The 19,924-nt window shown below is 40.7% G+C and overlaps 2 protein-coding genes across 2 annotated transcripts in view; one reads left to right on the forward strand and one right to left on the reverse strand.

The window, feature by feature from the left end:
- Positions 1-19,924, forward strand: part of LOC137432328 (CUGBP Elav-like family member 1) — a 356,059-nt gene that overhangs the window by 4,261 nt on the left and 331,874 nt on the right. The gene's annotated exons all lie outside the window — the stretch shown is intronic.
- LOC144893146 (uncharacterized) lies at positions 3,908-6,952 on the reverse strand. Its single transcript, XM_078782782.1, has 2 exons — positions 6,795-6,952; positions 3,908-6,488 (listed from the first exon to the last, which is right to left on the reverse strand). The coding sequence occupies exons 1-2, from the start codon at positions 6,931-6,933 to the stop codon at positions 4,228-4,230; spliced, it is 2,400 nt and encodes a 799-aa protein (XP_078638908.1). The 5' UTR covers positions 6,934-6,952; the 3' UTR covers positions 3,908-4,227.

The raw sequence follows: 19,924 nt of genomic DNA on the forward strand, positions 1-19,924 counted from the left end.
CTCACCATGTCACTCACCACTCACCATGATCATCATCATCACGTCCACCAAATTTCGTCCAAATCCATCCATAACTTTTTGAGATATCCTGCTATGTATCGTTTTTGGCGTTTTTGGCCCACTGGTGAAGAATCACTTTAAAAATCCTAGTATCCGAATTCGAACCCAGATCTTCACCAAAATATAGTTATTTCGTCCTTGTCACATACACTACATCTCTGCCAAATTTCTTCCGAATCCGTCCACAACCTTTTGAGATATCCTGCTATATATCGTTTTTGGCCCCATCTCCCAATGGTGAAGAATCACTGAGAAAAATTAAATAATTATCATATCCGAATCCATATTCAGATCTTCACCAAAATCGAATCGATTAGTGCTTGTCCACTCACCCAAACGGTCCACCAAGTTTCGTCCAAATCCGTCAACACCTTTTTGAGATTTCCTGCTGTGTATCGTTTTGGCGTTTTTGGCCCATTGGTGAAGAATCACTTTAAAAATCCTAGTAGCCGAATCCGAACCCGGATCTTCACCAAAATGTAATCATTTCGTCCTTGTCACATACACTACATCTCTGCCAAATTTCTTCCGAATCCGTCCACAACTTTTTGAGATATTTTGTTCACAAACAAACGGACAAACAGACAGACAGACAGACAGACAGGGGTGTAAACATAACCTCCATCCACCTTTGGTGGCAGAGGTAATAACCTCGGTGCACAAGTGCTACGTGGCCAGACCATCAGCTGAGCTTCCTTCACCACTGTTGAGGTTTCGACCCATCACGCCAAGACCTCTCAGGTTGACTTAGAGGTTCCGCACAAGCCAAAAATATTAATCTGAACCACCCATCGAGATGTTAAAGCAGAACAATTGTTTTTATTTCATAATTCTTCCTTTTCTTCTCTCCTGAAATTTGTACATGCATCACACCCTGGGCTATCGTGTTACAAGACGTCAGTGTAGTTTTAGTTGTACAATATGGACATTGATTAAGATACATGTACATCATCGTTACCATCGCCTCCAAAGGTGGATGGAGGTTGTTTTCACCCCCTGTCTGTTTGTCTGTCTGTCTCTCTTTCAGTGAGCAGGATTTCTCAAAAAGTTGTCGACGGATTCGGACAAAATTTTGTGGACAGGTTGTTTGTCTGACAAGGACTTATTGATTAGATTTTGTCGAACATCCGGATCTGGATACAAAAATTATTTGTAATCGTTCACTATTGAGAGACGTGGCCAAGAACGATACATAACGCGATATCTCAAAAAGTTATGGACGGATTCGGACGAAACTTGGTGGACAGGGTGGTTAGGTGACGAGAACAAACCCATTAGGTTTTGGTTCAGGTCCGAATCCAGATCTGGCCCATCAGTGGGATACAAACGTAAAGTGTTCAGCCTTGTGCAGGTATGTGCTCCACCGAGTGACGTTTTTGTATTTTGACATGTTCAAAAGGAATTTTTGCAGACAATTGAGAAATTAACATTGCATATGGGATTAATACTTTAATTTATAGCCTCGACGTAAGTTCTCAAATTGGAACACCTAATACCCACGCTAAAAATAGGCCAATTTCTTCTTATTATTCATCTGCCAGTCTTGAATATCTGGGATGCTAAACAGACCGACCGTTTTGTGCTTGGATGGGAGACCTCCATAGTGGGTTGGGTGTTCTTGGCTACCGGCCGGCAGGACTGCTTGGTTGGTAGCGAGCCACTCTCCTCGCTGTCCACCCCTCTGTAGTCAAATCTGATTTCGTCACCCATGGTGGCATCGGAAGGGGGCTTCCTGCTGTACTTCAAAACAGGATGTAAAGCAGGCTGTCTTGTCTGCAATCTGTATTTATGTTAATTCTTTCTTTTTTTCTTTTCAAGTAATGGCTTCGATCAGAAGGTTGCTTATCATGGATCTCCATTCTTCTCTGTTTTCCACTTTCCTCGTCAATTGCCCATTACATATTTCTTGATGTCAAACCATTCCTTTATATCATCCATCCATATTCTTCTTCGTCTTCCCCGTTCTCGTTTTCCTTCAATGTTACATTCCATGGTGTTAACTAACATTTTGCCACAAGATTCTCCTGTTATACAGTCGTGGCCAAAAATATTGGCACCCTTGCACTTTTTTCAAATAACTCACAATTTTCTCCAAAAATAAGTTGAAATTGACGGAAGTATTTGGTCTCCACAATTCTTTATTTCACTGTTAATATTACAGAACCTTTGTTTTTGATTCACAACTGAATATATCTTTTTAAATCAGAAAATAAAGAGAAATGGCATTGACAAAATTATTGACACCCAAGACTTAATATTTGGTTTCACGGCCTTTGGACAAAATAGCTGCAGTCAAGTGCTTCCTGCAGCCATGAATGAGCCTCCTACACCTCTCTACTGGCAGTTTGGTCCACTCTTCTTGTGCAAACTGCTCCAGTTCTCCCAGATTTGAAGGGTACCTTCTCCCAACTGCTGTTTTCAGATCTCCCCACAGGTGTTCAATCTGGACTCATAGATGGCCACTTCAGAACAGCCCAGCGTTTTGTCTTGAACCAATCCTGGGTGCTTTTTGAAGTGGGTTTGGGGTCATTGTCCTGCTGCAAGACCCATGAGCTTCGACGGAGACCCAGCTTTCTGACACTGGGTTGAACATTGCGCTCCAAAATGTCTTTGTAATCTCCTGATTTCATGATGCCATGCACACATTCAAGGCAGTCAGTGCCAGAGGCAGCACAGCAACCACAAAACATCACTGAACCCAAGCATCATCCTCCATGTTTGACTGTAGGGAAGGTGTTCTTTTCTTTGAAGGCTTCATTTTGTTTTCTCTAAACATAGAGATGATGTGCTTTACCAAAAAGCTCTAACTTAGTCTAATCTGTCCACAGGACATTCTCCCAGAAGAATTTTGGCTTGTTCAGGTGTGTTTTGGCAAACTCCAGTCGGGCTTTCTTATCGCTCTCTCTCTCTCTCTCTCTCTCTCTCTCTCTCTCTCTCTCTTTCCCTTTCCCTTTCCCTTTCCCTTTCCCTGAGTTGGCGACGGATGGTGCGATTTGAAACTGTCATACCTTGTGTCTGAAGGTCAGCTTGAATCTGTTTGGCAGTTGATTGGGGTGCTTTCTCCACCATTCGAACAATGTTTTGCTGCAATCTTCAATCAAGTTTGCTCTTGCGGCCACGTACAGGGAGGTTGGCTATAGTGCCATGGACCTTAAACTTCCTGATAACATTGCGTATGGTGGACACAGGAACATCAATGTCTCTGGAGATGGACTTGTAGCCTTGAGATTGTCCATGCTTGGCTACAATCTTGTGTCTGACCTCCTCAGACAATTCTCTGGTTTTCTTTCTTTTCTCCATGCTCCTTGCTGTCCACACAGTGATACAAAACAGCAGAATGACTCCTTTTCTCTATTCAAACTGGTTGAATGAGCGATTTTTATATTGCAGGCACCTGTGACTCACCACAGGTGAGTTCAATTCCAAAGTAAAGGAGAATCACCTGCTTGAAATCTAATTAATGCTAACAACTTCTAAAAGGTGCCAATTATATTGTCCGGGCCATTTTCGGATTTCTGTGTGGAATAAGCTAAGAATTATTAATTTTTTGAGCTTTTTTTGTTTTGCTCCACTGCAAACCAAAGAAATTAGACACAGGGCCATAGGGTGGATATCTATTTTTTTTTTTGATTTCATGACCTGAACCTAGGGATTTGGCAAGAAGGGTGTGGGATGAAGCCTTATGACCTCCAAAACATCTTGTTTTTTTTCACAAGCGATATCGTGGTACGTTACCGAGAACCGCTGCCCCAAAACACCAGTATACACCAATTGTATGTTACATTTGAAATACCCATTTACACAGTAAAAAAACAACACAAACTATATGATGTCATGTTCACATTGGTCTTGGCAGCAATATTTATTAATTCAGACCCCCAAAAGTAGTAAAAATGTTGTTTTAACGACTTGGTAAAATAACATGCTGTTGATGTATTTATCAGAAAGTCATGTTTTTGGACCTTAAAACCTGCATAATTTTAAATTTTTGTACAATATTTGTGATTGGTGTTGCTACTACGATCCATGGTGGTTTACCAATGCTATTTTGAAACTGTTAATAGGTCCAATAAGTGTGTAAGGGGTGATATTTTAACCCATCAAAGACAATTACGCGGCGTACAAGCGAACCAGTGCGCATTGACGTCATGATAAACTCGAGATGGGCTAGAGAAGCTCCACCGTCTCAATGTATGAACTCCAGAAGCGAAATGTTGGCTTGGTGTCACTTGCTTCTAAGAATTTGTCAAAGGAGGTTTTGAAGTCTTTGAACTTGTCACTGTTGAGAATGACATGGTAGTTTGGATGTGGGAAAGCTTCAGCTAAGTTTGACAAAAGTTCCTTCACTCTACCCGCTTCATGTTCTGGAATAGATTCAAAATATGCATCCAGGAGCATCTGCTGCATCGCGTCTGACATCAGCTTATGGGCTCGAACTGCCCTGTTGTAATGCTTGCCGCTGAACACTCCATTCACAGACCCCACTGCAACAATCTCTGACTCAACCAGGATGTCTTGGAGACCACCTTCTCGAAATCTCTTTCCAATACAGCCAAGAAAGGACATTGCAGTGTGGAATGCCCCAAGTCGAATTACCAGTCTCTTCATGAACTGTGCATTCTTCCATCTAATGAGCTGTGCCTTGCAATAGATGGCTTGGTCAACGACAATGACGACTGCTTCCAACTGTAACTTGTCGGCGATCTGAACACTTCTCTGCAGTATTGTTAGTACCGTATTCATTTCAGTCGGAGTGGCATCAATGACAGGGAGATACCCTATCACGCTCTTTGGTGGAACTTCAACACAAGACAGTAGTTGGTTGAATCCTGTCCAAGATGGCAGAGTCCCGTCAATGTTGTACTTGGTGATGTGGTATGCTAGGTCTATCGTCTTAGGGTGCTGGAGTAATGGGAAGTACGTTGCTCGATCCAATGGAACGCTGGTTGCGAATGGAGCGGGTCCTTCGTTTTTCCCTCCATAATATGTGGCAAGGTTCACTGCAGGTGGCTGCATCGATCTCTCCCGCGTCCTCTTAACTGTAGTGACTGGTGCTGGTTGTACTACTTCATGGGATTGACTTGGTCGCTGTATTATAATCCCATTGGTATTGTGCGTTGTTCCACGCCCAGACAATGTCTCCTCCCCGAAGTCATTATTGTCCCATACGAGTGTGACATGCTTGCCCGCCTGAATGATTGATGGAAGAGCATCCTCTCCACGATGTAGTTCTCGGTTAGCCAGTGCAGTGTCATGATTTAAGACGACAGAGTTTGAGACGCAGTAACCAAACCCGTTCAGTAGGCTGATTAATTGGGCTGAACCTGAGAGATGACGTACTGTCATTGCAAGTGACAAATGTTTGGGCATCTGTTTCCTTCCCTTTGATTGGAGGTATATGATGTCCTGTGCAATTGTGAGAATTCTTCTATGTATTGTAGATTCTATCTTTACAAACTCATCAGAATCAGGTTCGTCTGACACTCCCACCATCCATGCAATAAAGTTATAGAGACAGGCAGGTACAATTGCTTCTGCGGCATTTGTTGTCAGGTGCTCAGAGGTTGGGGGCCATGGCATATTTGGCTTGATCTCATCTATTGCATTTCTCAATTGTAGCGCAGTGAAGTAGTGTTCTCTAAGGTTATTCTCAGTATACCCAGGTTGCTTTGGTGGGGTTGGTTCAGAGTCGGATGTTTGTTCTGTCTCTGTTGTGTCATCACCTGAACCATGCATGGTTTCTTGCAACACTTTCTTTTCTTCAACCAGCACTTCAGTGGAGATGTCATTAACATACACAAGGTGTCCTTGGCAGCGCATATACGGGGTTAGAAAGCATAGTTGTGGAAATGTTTTCATCAGTCTTGTCTTGAGAAAGCCACTTTTGTAGTTTGATTCTATTCCGTGTGTTGCTTTGATTTGTTTCATGAACATGTCATTAAGTCGTTTCAGTCTGTAGATTTCCTTGTTGTCTATTATAAGATCCTTGACTGTTGCACAAAATAATGTGTATGCTTCTGAGTAGTTGGAGTCTCCTTGTTGCTCTGCATTAGGTGTTGTTGCTAGCTTGCCTAAATACCGGGTATACTCCTTGTAGCAGCGACCATGGTATTTTACCTCTATCGCAACACAATCGCGGTCTTGAATTTGAAGCAGCAGGTTTGTATTGTTGTTGTCTTTAGCAGCTTGCTGCAGTCTTGGTGCCTCAATTGTTGAGCACCTTGTTAGAGGCTCTTTTCTTCGGCCCCTTTTGCCTGTATTGATTGTTCTCTCTTTCTGACAAAGGATGCATATATTAGGCAACACATATTGGGATCTGGCTGAACATTTGGGCTTGCCTAAGGTGGAGCGTAGAGCACGTTTCCTGACTGGTTGTGGGCCTTTATGCATCTTGTCAATGTTGACGTTGATGTCGTTGCATGTTGAAGCTGCAATAAATACACATAAAAGAAAACAATTAAAATTATGTGAGTTTAAAATGTCTAGACCTCAAGTCATGGTTAGCCCGACTAGATTCCCTCTCTCCCCCCCCCCCCCCCCCTTCCTCAGACTTCCTTTTAAAAATTTATTTGTTTCACCTCGGCCCTACCTCCTTGCATAAATATTGGACAGTTCCTTCAATTCAAAATCGTTCGACTACACACAAAATCATTTTACATATACCTCCCAAAAAAAAAAATCAAACTAAGTTTTGAAGCATTGTCATGATTTATTATTCAAGTTATTCAACCTACCAGTATTGGCTGCATTTTCTTCTCTCTTTTTCATGCTGCTTTGCACCCTGCTCACTCGTTGTTTATCGGTAAATCGTGAATAACACACTTGATGAAACGCTGCATCATGCGGTATAGCTATAGCAGGTATTGTTACCATACTGTTGCCACGTTCGCCGAATTCGTCAGCGTGGTTCTTCACAATTTCTCGCAATTTCAGCTTGATCACCTTCTAAATTCTGCCACGTAAGAACAAATTGCAAATATCGCGGCCATGTTATATCACTAAAAGGTATTAAACTTGATCTTTTGGCCGGAGAAATGCACATATAACAGCGTTTCTCGCTCCCACCCTCGTCACCGTCGCTGCTACTGGAGGCCGCCATTTTGTTTACTCGCAGCCGGAAGCCCAGACATCGTTCGTAGCGCGAATAAACGCGATCCTCATTGGTCAATACATCGAAATGCGTTCGAGGCTAAACGGAGATTTTGGAAATAAAATTATACATTTCAACATTATATAACAGACTAACGTACCAGAATCTGACTTGTGAAAAGTCATGAACATTATTTCTTAATTTTTTCTATATTATCATGCCAATTTGATGCCCACCCGATTTTCAGGTCACGAAATGAAATGAAAAATTGGAACACCTGGCAGTCTAAATACATATGTGGATACCAAAATATTTTTTAATTTCAACAATTTTCTGGAAGAAATGGTGCATTGCTTGAAAAAAGTGCAAGGGTGCCATTATTTTTGGCCATGACTGTATATCCAAATAAAGCTGACTTTATCTTTGCTATGCTGCTCAGCAACATTGGTTTCTCCCTCGTATGCTTTCTAGCACCTCTTTTTAACTAATTCTCCTCTGCCAGATAATTTTTAATATCCACCTGAACTGTACCGTGCCGTACTGTACTGTAATGTAGTACCACATCTCAAACACATTTATTCTTCTCCTCACTTATTTCCCCATTGTCCATGCTTCACTGCCATCTGTCACTACAAGCATATTCCATCGGTCTTTAACAATCTTTTGTTTGTTTGAATATCCAAATTCCTCCTGAATAATTATTTCATGTCCCAGAAAGCACTCTTTACCATTCCGATTCTCTTTTTGATTTCTGTTACACACTTTACATCCTCTGTTACACCACTTCCAAGAAATGTGTAACTTTAAACTTGTTTCAGAAGCTCTCCGTGGGACCTGATGGTAACTTTCATAGACCTACCAAGTGTTTCTCAAATACCATAACATATATTTTTGGGACTTCATTCCATCCCGGACTCTATGCAAGACATGTTTATTTTGTCTTCATCTCCTCATCAGTGTTGGCAATCACTACAGTCATCCACATACCTGATATTAGTAATATCCACATACCATCATCCACATACCATCCACATACCCTTCACCATTTGCTTTTATGCCTTTAGAATTTAGCAACGTGTCTTGTATTAATTCCTCACTATACAGATTAAATGAGACTGGTAAATGAATACAGCCTCATCACACTGCTTTATGCACTTCAAATCTGCTCATCTCAACAACATTTGTTGTTACTATCGCTCTTTGATTCCAGTAGAGATTTTACATCAACCGAATTTCCTCATGGCATCTGATATTTTTTCATTATCTCTGTTAGTTTTTCATGTTTAACTCTATTGAATGCATTTGTGTAGTCTATAAAACACACAAATAGCTTTTGGTTACAGACATGAAAGATGTCAAGTTCTCTTGAATGGAGTAGGCCATTGTGTGGCCAATGTACCTTCCCTAAATTTGCTACCTAGATATTGAATAGGCATATCAATGTCTTTATTAAACGGATTTGCTACCTAGATATTGAATAGACATATCATTGTCTTTATTAAACGGATTTTCTACCTAGATATTGAATAGACATATCATTGTCTTTATTAAACGGATTTGCTACCTAGATATTGAATAGGCATATCAATGTCTTTATTAAACGGATTTGCTACCTAGATATTGAATAGACATATCAATGTCTTTATTAAACGGATTTGCTACCTAGATATTGAATAGACATATCAATGTCTTTATTAAACGGATTTGCTACCTAGATATTGAATAGGCATATCAATGTCTTTATTAAACGGATTTGCTACCTAGATATTGAATAGACATATCAATGTCTTTATTAAACGGATTTGCTACCTAGATATTGAATAGACATATCAATGTCTTTATTAAACGGATTTGCTACCTAGATATTGAATAGACATATCAATGTCTTTATTAAACGGATTTGCTACCTAGATATTGAATAGACATATCAATGTCTTTATTAAACGGATTTGCTACCTAGATATTGAATAGGCATATCAATGTCTTTATTAAACGGATTTGCTACCTAGATATTGAATAGACATATCAATGTCTTTATTAAACGGATTTGCTACCTAGATATTGAATAGACATATCAATGTCTTTATTAAACGGATTTGCTACCTAGATATTGAATAGGCATATCAATGTCTTTATTAAATGGATTTGCTACCTAGATATTGAATAGACATATCAATGTCTTTATTAAATGGATTTGCTACCTAGATATTGAATAGGCATATCAATGTCTTTATTAAATGGATTTGCTACCTAGATATTGAATAGGCATATCAATGTCTTTATTAAACGGATTTGCTACCTAGATATTGAATAGGCATATCAATGTCTTTATTAAACGGATTTGCTACCTAGATATTGAATAGACATATCAATGTCTTTATTAAACGGATTTGCTACCTAGATATTGAATAGACATATCAATGTCTTTATTAAACGGATTTGCTACCTAGATATTGAATAGGCATATCAATGTCTTTATTAAACGGATTTGCTACCTAGATATTGAATAGACATATCAATGTCTTTATTAAACGGATTTGCTACCTAGATATTGAATAGACATATCAATGTCTTTATTAAACGGATTTGCTACCTCGATATTGAATAGACATATCAATGTCTTTATTAAACGGATTTGCTACCTAGATATTGAATAGACATATCAATGTCTTTATTAAACGGATTTGCTACCTAGATATTGAATAGGCATATCAATGTCTTTATTAAACGGATTTGCTACCTAGATATTGAATAGACATATCAATGTCTTTATTAAACGGATTTGCTACCTAGATATTGAATAGACATATCAATGTCTTTATTAAACGGATTTGCTACCTAGATATTGAATAGACATATCAATGTCTTTATTAAACGGATTTGCTACCTCGATATTGAATAGACATATCAATGTCTTTATTAAACGGATTTGCTACCTAGATATTGAATAGGCATATCAATGTCTTTATTAAACGGATTTGCTACCTAGATATTGAATAGACATATCAATGTCTTTATTAAACGGATTTGCTACCTCGATATTGAATAGACATATCAATGTCTTTATTAAACGGATTTGCTACCTAGATATTGAATAGACATATCAATGTCTTTATTAAACGGATTTGCTACCTAGATATTGAATAGGCATATCAATGTCTTTATTAAACGGATTTGCTACCTAGATATTGAATAGACATATCAATGTCTTTATTAAACGGATTTGCTACCTAGATATTGAATAGGCATATCAATGTCTTTATTAAACGGATTTGCTTCCTAGATATTGAATAGACATATCAATGTCTTTATTAAACGGATTTGCTACCTAGATATTGAATAGACATATCAATGTCTTTATTAAACGGATTTGCTACCTAGATATTGAATAGACATATCAATGTCTTTATTAAACGGATTTGCTACCTCGATATTGAATAGACATATCAATGTCTTTATTAAACGGATTTGCTACCTATATATTGAATAGGCATATCAATGTCTTTATTAAACGGATTTGCTACCTCGATATTGAATAGACATATCAATGTCTTTATTAAACGGATTTGCTACCTCGATATTGAATAGACATATCAATGTCTTTATTAAACGGATTTGCTACCTCGATATTGAATAGACATATCAATGTCTTTATTAAACGGATTTGCTACCTAGATATTGAATAGGCATATCAATGTCTTTATTAAACGGATTTGCTACCTCGATATTGAATAGACATATCAATGTCTTTATTAAACGGATTTGCTACCTCGATATTGAATAGACATATCAATGTCTTTATTAAACGGATTTGCTACCTCGATATTGAATAGACATATCAATGTCTTTATTAAACGGATTTGCTACCTCGATATTGAATAGACATATCAATGTCTTTATTAAACGGATTTGCTACCTAGATATTGAATAGACATATCAATGTCTTTATTAAACGGATTTGCTACCTAGATATTGAATAGACATATCAATGTCTTTATTAAACGGATTTGCTACCTAGATATTGAATAGACATATCAATGTCTTTATTAAACGGATTTGCTACCTAGATATTGAATAGACATATCAATGTCTTTATTAAACGGATTTGCTACCTCGATATTGAATAGACATATCAATGTCTTTATTAAACGGATTTGCTACCTAGATATTGAATAGACATATCAATGTCTTTATTAAACGGATTTGCTACCTAGATATTGAATAGGCATATCAATTTCTTTATTAAACGGATTTGCTACCTAGATATTGAATAGACATATCAATGTCTTTATTAAACGGATTTGCTACCTAGATATTGAATAGGCATATCAATGTCTTTATTAAACGGATTTGCTACCTAGATATTGAATAGGCATATCAATGTCTTTATTAAACGGATCTACATGTAACTTCGTGGAGAAAAGTAGGATTTAACTATATATAAGTGGTAAATAGATATATAATCTGGTTAACTGTAGATATAGCTGGTATATTGCATTGCTGGTACATAGCTGGTATAAAGGTTAACTGTAGATATAGCTGGTATATTGCATTGCTGGTATATAGCTGGTAGATATAGCTGGTATATTGCATTGCTGGTATATAGCTGGTAGATATAGCTGGTATATTGCATTGCTGGTACATAGCTGGTAGATATAGCTGGTATATTGCATTGCTGGTACATAGCTGGTAGATATAACTGGTATATTGCATTGCTGGTACATAGCTGGTAGATTGTATTGCTGGTATATAGCTGGTAGATATAGCTGGTATATTGCATTGCTGGTACATAGCTGGTATAAAGGTTAACTGTAGATATAGCTGGTATATTGCATTGCTGGTACATAGCTGGTATAAAGGTTAACTGGAGATATAGCTGTTATATTGCATTGCTGGTACATAGCTGGTACAAAGGTTAATTGTGGATATAGCTGGTATATTGCATTGCTGGTACATAGCTGGTATAAAGGTTAACTGTAGATATAGCTGGTATATTGCATTGCTGGTACATAGCTGGTACAAAGGTTAATTGTGGATATAGCTGGTATATTGCATTGCTGGTACATAGCTGGTATAAAGGTTAATTGTGGATATAGCTGGTATATTGCATTGCTGGTACATAGCTGGTATAAAGGTTAATTGTGGATATAGCTGGTATATTGCATTGCTGGTACATAGCTGGTACAAAGGTTAATTGTGGATATAGCTGGTATATTGCATTGCTGGTACATAGCTGGTATAAAGGTTAACTGTAGATATAGCTGGTATATTGCATTGCTGGTACATAGCTGGTAGATATAGCTGGTATATTGCATTGCTGGTACATAGCTGGTAGATATAGCTGGTATATTGCATTGCTGGTACATAGCTGGTAGATATAGCTGGTATATTGCATTGCTGGTACATAGCTGGTAGATATAGCTGGTATATTGCATTGCTGGTACATAGCTGGTAGATATAGCTGGTAGATATAGCTGGTATATTGCATTGCTGGTACATAGCTGGTAGATATAGCTTGTATATTGCATTGCTGGTACATAGCTGGTAGATATAGCTTGTATATTGCATTGCTGGTACATAGCTGGTAGATATAGCTTGTATATTGCATTGCTGGTACATAGCTGGTATAGAGATAGCTGGTAGATATAGCTTGTATATTGCATTGCTGGTACATAGCTGGTAGATATAGCTGGTAGATATAGCTGGTATATTGCATTGCTGGTACATAGCTGGTATAGAGATAGTTGGTAGATATAGCTGGTATATTGCATTGCTGGTACATAGCTGGTATAGAGATATCTGGTAGATATAGTTGTCCAGCCTGAGTTTGAATACCGACCGAGCTATAAAGTGTCATCCTGGTGTTGCACAGGTGGGGTGATTCATCAATGTGTGTCCCAGCCTGGGTTTGAATCCCGCCCGAGCTATAAACTGTCAACCCGGTGTTGCACAGGCAGGGTGATTCATCAATGTGTGTGTCGTCCTTCGGATGGACGTTAAACGGGGTGTCCCGCCTGCCAGAATTCGTTGGTGGACGTTAAAGATCCTACAGTGTCCTTCGGGAAGAGTGGGTGAGCTATAATATTGCCGGCACCCCCAAAAAATTATAAATCTATGCCCAAACTACTGCTGTGTCGGCAATGACAATCTACCCAGGACATCCACTTTTCCAACTTGATAAGTTAATAGATCTGCCTATCATCTTCAGTTTCACCACACATGGTGGATAGAAACATGAAACATTCCACCATCAGGCCTTGAATGCAGCAGTTGAAGATGAGTTTGTTGTTGATGTGCTGACGGCAATTCGTGGTTGGGTTGTCCTCAGGTTTGAAACTCCTGTGATTGAAAGGAATGAAAAAAAAAAAAAAAAAAAAAAAAACCATTGAAAGGAATGAATGAAGTCACGTGATCGGTATATCACACTATGGTATTGATATCCACATATTATGTTGAGAATGCAGCTTTCCTCCAAGTTCCTTTTTTATTGTCGTAATAAGGTATGAATGCTGGAACCTTGTCGAGTTGTGCTTTCATGAAACAGTTTTTGTGCTTGCAAGTGGTCCGTAGTTTGACAATGTCCGCAAAAAACCAATTGCTTGGCGTGTCTAATCTTTGTCAAAATTGTGAATTCTGAAATTTTCAATTATTCTCTTTCACATTCCATTCACAGTTTTTCTTCATAGCGATGTGAAGGACGACTGAGAATAAGAGGCAGATTTGTTAATTAACTGAGTTTGAGTTTTGACCAACTTTGAAACATGGAGACGAACTAAAGTGATCTTTAAAACTCAAAGCAGCCAATTATTATTGTTATTTTTTGGAGAGATAGTCACGGTTCATGGAATAACTAGTGTACTGAATGGATCAGGACTAACAGGATGCAACAGGAACAGTAGAGAGAGGGGAGAAACAGACAGCAGATTTGAAGGCCAAGATGGAGGCAGGCTCGGACAAACAATCGGTGTGAGGAGGAATGGGGGAAGAGGGGGCAGGAGAGGATGCATGGGTAGACAAGATGGATATGTTGGAACCCATCTGTGGATCGGTCCCATCGGCCGATGGGACCGATCCACAGATGGGTTCCAACAGATACAGTTGAAGGAAACTCTCAGGAGGGATAACTGGAAAATTGAAAGGATGAGGGATTGGTGTGGGGAGGTGGATTATCATGGTTTTGGATTGTTGACGATCTAAGATGATGGTGAACACCTGTCTTGAAGACCTGGAGAGAAGAATGAGATTGAAGGGAATGTGGAAGTTGTTTCTACAGGTGGGTAAAAAGAAAGAGGAACAAATGAGCGGATGTGAGCAGTGATCGTGGATTTTGGTAGTTTCACCAGAAGGGGGTTGATGGTGGACCGTGTGCATCCTGCAGCAAGCTGGGTTGGGGGTGGGGGAGACAAAGCACGGAAAGAGCAGAGAGCGCAAGACCAGAAAGGAGGCGGTGGAAGCTGCAGAAACCACTAACCTGTCTGCGATGGTGAAATGATTGGCCCATAGATTCAACTTCATTGTGAGAGATTCCAATAATATTGAAGGCCTTGGTTTTCACGGCATTAAGCTGAGAAAGATGTGAGGCAGGGTGCCAGCCCAGAGAGGAGAGCAGTACTCCATCAAGGTGCGGATGAAGGTCTTGTAGGTGGATCGGAGTTCAGGTGTGCCATGGAAGTACTTTGTATGATGTAGAATGCCCAATCCAATTTTGAAATATGGTTTGCCCAAGAATGATCATGACTGATAGTGAGACCCAAGTGTTTGAATGATGGAACTTCCTCAAGAGGATTGTTAAGAAAGTAGATAGGAGGGGTTGCTAGATGGTCCCTTAGGAGAGAGATAGTGAGAGTGTGAGATTTGACAGGATTGAAAGATGTGTTCCAAGTGCTTCACCAGCTTGTGATTTCTGTCACGTTCACCGGTGTGTACCCCGGTTTAGAATAGGTACACCGTATCCCTGCGCATCGTAAGAGGCGACCAAGGGTTGGCGTCAGGAAGGGCATCCGGCCATAAAAACATTGCCTCAAACAGGGAACCGTGATTGTCATCGGGCCCGCAAGGCTAACCCCCGCTCTAGCGGGGAAAATGGCCTTAAAACGATCATTCATTCATTCATTCATTCTGAAGAAAGGGAAGAATGATGGATGTCACGGCAGAGAGTGGAGTCATCAGCAAATAGATAAAGGGATTTTCCAGAGATTCAGAGATCATTTCTGAAGATCAGGTATCGGACTGGGCCCAGAACACTTCTTTTGGGCACTCCAGCCTTGAGAGTGAGAGGAGATGAAAGGATTCCGTTGAGACCCACACGTAGGCTATGAAAGTAGAGGAAGACAGTAAGCCATGTGTGGAGTGGGAAAAGTGGTTGAATTAAGTGGGGAAAAGTCAATGTTCCAGGTCTTGTTTTATTTATTTATTTATTTATCTTTAACAGTGACCTGCGGTTCAAAGAGAAACTTTCTTTTGGGAAACATCCTTTGCATATATCTTCAGTTCAATTGCATACCTTTACGAATGCTTCTCAGATGTTTTTGATGTCCGGCCATTGCTGATACTCATCGCACTTTGCGATGAGGTGCTCCACTGCTCCCATGCGAGGATGGTACCACTTGTATGACTTCTTGGAGAGCATTCAGCCGTTTATGAAGTGAAATATTCCCATCCATGTGAACGCTCAACATATAGTGTGGAAAGATGAACCGGTTCTTATAAAGTATACTTTGGGAGTGACCCAACTGGGATTGCTTTGCGTTGACGGACCCCATCTTGACGACGAAGTTGACATTTTTATCGGCTGTAGTTAAGGGTGTTATAGCTCGTTGAAATTCCATGTTCAATACATTTGTTTTCCTTCCATCGGAGTACTTTATAGGCAATGACATGGCTGATTGAATAGTTTGGAATTTGGGGAGTTGGATGAGGAGGAAGTTGGATAAAGAGATACATTCATGAAGAAAGGTCAGCCAATAGAAAGCAGAGACCGAGGACCTCTAAGAGAGAAAAGGAGGCCCTCATAATGGGTGTCACAGTAGTAGATGCCAATGATGTTCCAGCATCTGGGAAGGGACCGAGGACCTCTAAGAGAGAAAAGGAGGCCCTCATAATGGAGGTCCCAGTAGTAGATGCCAATGATGTTCCAGCATCTGGGAAGGGACCGAGGACCTCTAAGAGAGAAAAAGAGGCCCTCATAATGGAGGTCCCAGTAGTAGATGCCAATGATGTTCCAGCATCTGGGAAGGGACCGAGGACCTCTAAGAGAGAAAAGGAGGCCCTCATAATGGAGGTCCCAGTAGTAGATGCCAATGATGTTCCAGCATCTGGGAAGGGACCGAGGACCTCTAAGAGAGAAAAGGAGGCCCTCATAATGGAGGTCCCAGTAGTAGATGCCAATGATGTTCCAGCATCTGGGAAGGGACCGAGGACCTCTAAGAGAGAAAAGGAGGCCCTCATAATGGAGGTCCCAGTAGTAGATGCCAATGATGTTCCAGCATCTGGGAAGGGCTGTTCCTCGACTATTGTTTAGCAAAGACAATGAAGTACCGAATGGGCGATTCAAATTATTCGTGAAGGACTCTCCGAAATGTATGAAAGACTCGTCGTTGACCAACATTGCTCCAAACCATGTGTTTGTTGGTTCAGATTTGGTAGATATTTTACCAGGAAGGTTATTCTGGAACGCCTTGGCCACAGTGTGTGGATCAGGTTCCATGTGCTTCGTTGCAAAGTGGATGCATGGGACATGATGGTCGACCACGTTTGAATGCCAGAGAGAAGAGAGAATGTTTGGCCAATGTGGCTTATCGTGCACTTACTCTTACTTGTAAGGTGCAGACACAACGTGTCATATTTCACAGCAATGTGGTCTCTTCTCGGGGTTGTAACTCTTCGTCGGCTGTCGAAGGAGACCTGGAGGTGCTTATGAATCTAGGGCCAAATTATTTGATTACGTGACTTGTTTTTGTACACCTTCTTACTAGAGATCCCGACGTGGTGGTTTCTGCAATCTCAAAAACACTCGACTGGAAGTAAAACTTTCTCCTCTTCCGACAAATTAATTATCATTATTATCTCCGCCACCAAAGGTGGATATCTCCGCCACCAAAGGTTATGTTTTCACCCGTCTGTCTGTTTGTCCATTTGTGAACAAGATATCTCAAAAAGTTGTGGACGGATTCAAAGAAAATTTGGCAGAGAGGTAGCGTATGTGCCAAGGACGAAATGATTCGATTTTGGTGAAGATCTGGATTCGGATCCGGCTACTGGGATTTTAAAAGTGATTCTTCACCATTGGGAGATAGGGCCAAAACCAACATATAGCAATATATCTCAAAAAGTTATGGATGATCTGGACGAAACTTGTTGAACATGTTGTTTGTGTGACAAGGAAAAATCGATTCAATGTTTGTGAAGATCTGTGTCCGGATCCAGCTAGTATAATTTTTTAAGTGATTCTTCACCATTGAGTAATATGGCCAAAAATTATACATAGCAGGATATCTCAAAAAGTTGTGGACGGATTTGGACGAACCTTGGTGGAGAGGTTGTGTGTGTGAAAAGGACTAAATGTTTCGATTTTGGTGAAGATATGAATATGGATTCGGCTGCATTAATTATTTAATTTTCACGTGATTCTTCACCATTGAGAGATCGGGTGAAAAGTGATATATAACATATTTATAAAAGTTATGGACGGGTTGGTTAGGTGACAAGAACAAGCCGATCAGGTTTAGGTTCAGTTCCGAATCCAGATCCGGCCTATCAGTGGCATACAAAAGTAAACTGTTCACCAAGCGGAGGTGTGCTCTCTACTGAGTGCTGTTCTACTTAATATTGTTATGATTATTTTTTGTTCCTTTCTGATCTTGCGTCAGGTGATCCCCAAGCTATTGTTTCCTCGCTGGGTTGTGCAGGGTTGTCAGTATTCAGAATCATCCTCGAATGCTCATTCAAAGATTCATCTTACCTCATCATGACTTGAGTGCTTTTTCAAAGATTCTTCTTACCTCATCATACCATGATTGCTCATTCAAACATTCATCTTACCTCATCATACCTTGGTTGCTCAATCAAAGATACATCTTATGTCATCTGCCGCTCTATCTCACCCTCTCTCTGTTCTCTTCACCCTCTCTTTTACTCAAGGTCATCTGCCATCAGCTTGGAAATCAGCAAACATCACAGCTTTACGCAAAAAAGGTGCAAAACACAGATCCTTGCAACGACAGACCAATCAGCCTGCTCCCAATTATCAGCAAGGTCATGGAATCCATCATTGTTTTGGATATCAAATCCTTCCTTTTCTCCAATGGCTTGATCTCTGATCATCAATTTGGTTTCAGACCAGGTCAATCTACTCTGGAGTCTGGACATGCTGCATCTACTGTCTCGACAATGGATGGAGGTCCTCAATGCCAAACAGGAAATCAGAGCTGTCTCCCTTGACATATCTCGTGCCTTTGATACGGTCTGGCACCCCGCCCTGTTCTCCAAACTCTCCTCCTATGGTATCCATGGAAATCTCCACGCATGGTTTGCGAACTTTTTCTCTGGTCAGTGTTAACGTGTGGCCCTGAATGGATTTCTCTCATCTCCCCTTCCTGTTCAGGCTGGGGTTCCTCAAGGCAGTGTTCTGGGCCCTCTGCTTTTTCTGGTCTTCATCAATGATCTCTCCGACTCTCTGGAAAATCTTCTCTATCTCTTTGCTGATGACTCCACTCTCTTCCGCTCCAAACTTCATCCCTCAGATCGGCAGTTTGCAGCATCCTCACTCTCTGCAGACCTTGACCAAATCACAGACTGGTCAAACAAGAGGAACATGTCTTTCAATCCTGACAAATCTCACACTCTCACTATGTATCTCTGAAAAGACCGATTGGACAACCCTCCCATCTACTTTCTCAACAATCCTCTCCAAGAAGTTCTGTCACTCAAGCTTTTGGGTCTCACTATCTGCCATGATCTTTCCTGGGAAAACCACATTTCCAATCTGGCCTCCAAAGCCAGTCGCCGACTGGGCATCCTCCATCGTGCGAAGTCCTTCCTTGGCACACCTGAGCTCCTCACCACATACAAGGCTTTCATCCGCAGCTCAATGGAATACTGCTCTCCCCTCTGGGCTGGTGCTCCTGCCTCACACAAAGCTTGGCTTCACGCTGTTGAAACCAAAGCTTTCAGAATCATTGGAATCTCCCACCATGAAGGTGATTGTGAGGGCCTTTCACTCTCTCACCATAGGCAGGTAGGTGGTCTTTCTGTCTTCTACCAACTCCTCTCCAGCCTAGCTCCGCCAGCTCCGTTGTGCTCTGTCCCCCAAATATTCCTACAGGTCGCACAAGATCTGTCAACAACTCTCTTCTGGTGAAACTGCCAAAATCAAGACTCTCTGCTCACCTTCACTCCTTCATTCCTCTTTTCTCCCACCTCTGGAACAAACTCCCTCACTCTCTTCAATCCCACTCCTCCCTCCAGGTCTTTAAAACAGCTGTTCACCACCATCTACTGTATTATCTTCCTCCATCCAAAACCTTGATCTTTTCTACCCCCGTTGATTCACCCCAGATCCACTTTTTTTAAATACCAACTTCTTTCCTGGAAGTCCTAGCAGTGTCCACATGTTTTATACCTCTCCCACCCTCCCCCCTTCCCGTGCCTCCTCTCCCCAAGCCGTCTCCCTCCCACAGATCTCCCGATGTCCCTGTGCTCTACTGTTGTACTTGTGTGCTTCCCTCTCTCTCCCCATCTTGTCTCTTCCTCCCTTTATTGTATGTGTTGTGTGTA

Source organism: Myxine glutinosa, chromosome 8 (genome assembly GCF_964187855.1).
Source record: "Myxine glutinosa chromosome 8, kmMyxGlut1.1, whole genome shotgun sequence".
In the NCBI taxonomy this organism is placed as follows: domain Eukaryota; kingdom Metazoa; phylum Chordata; class Myxini; order Myxiniformes; family Myxinidae; genus Myxine; species Myxine glutinosa.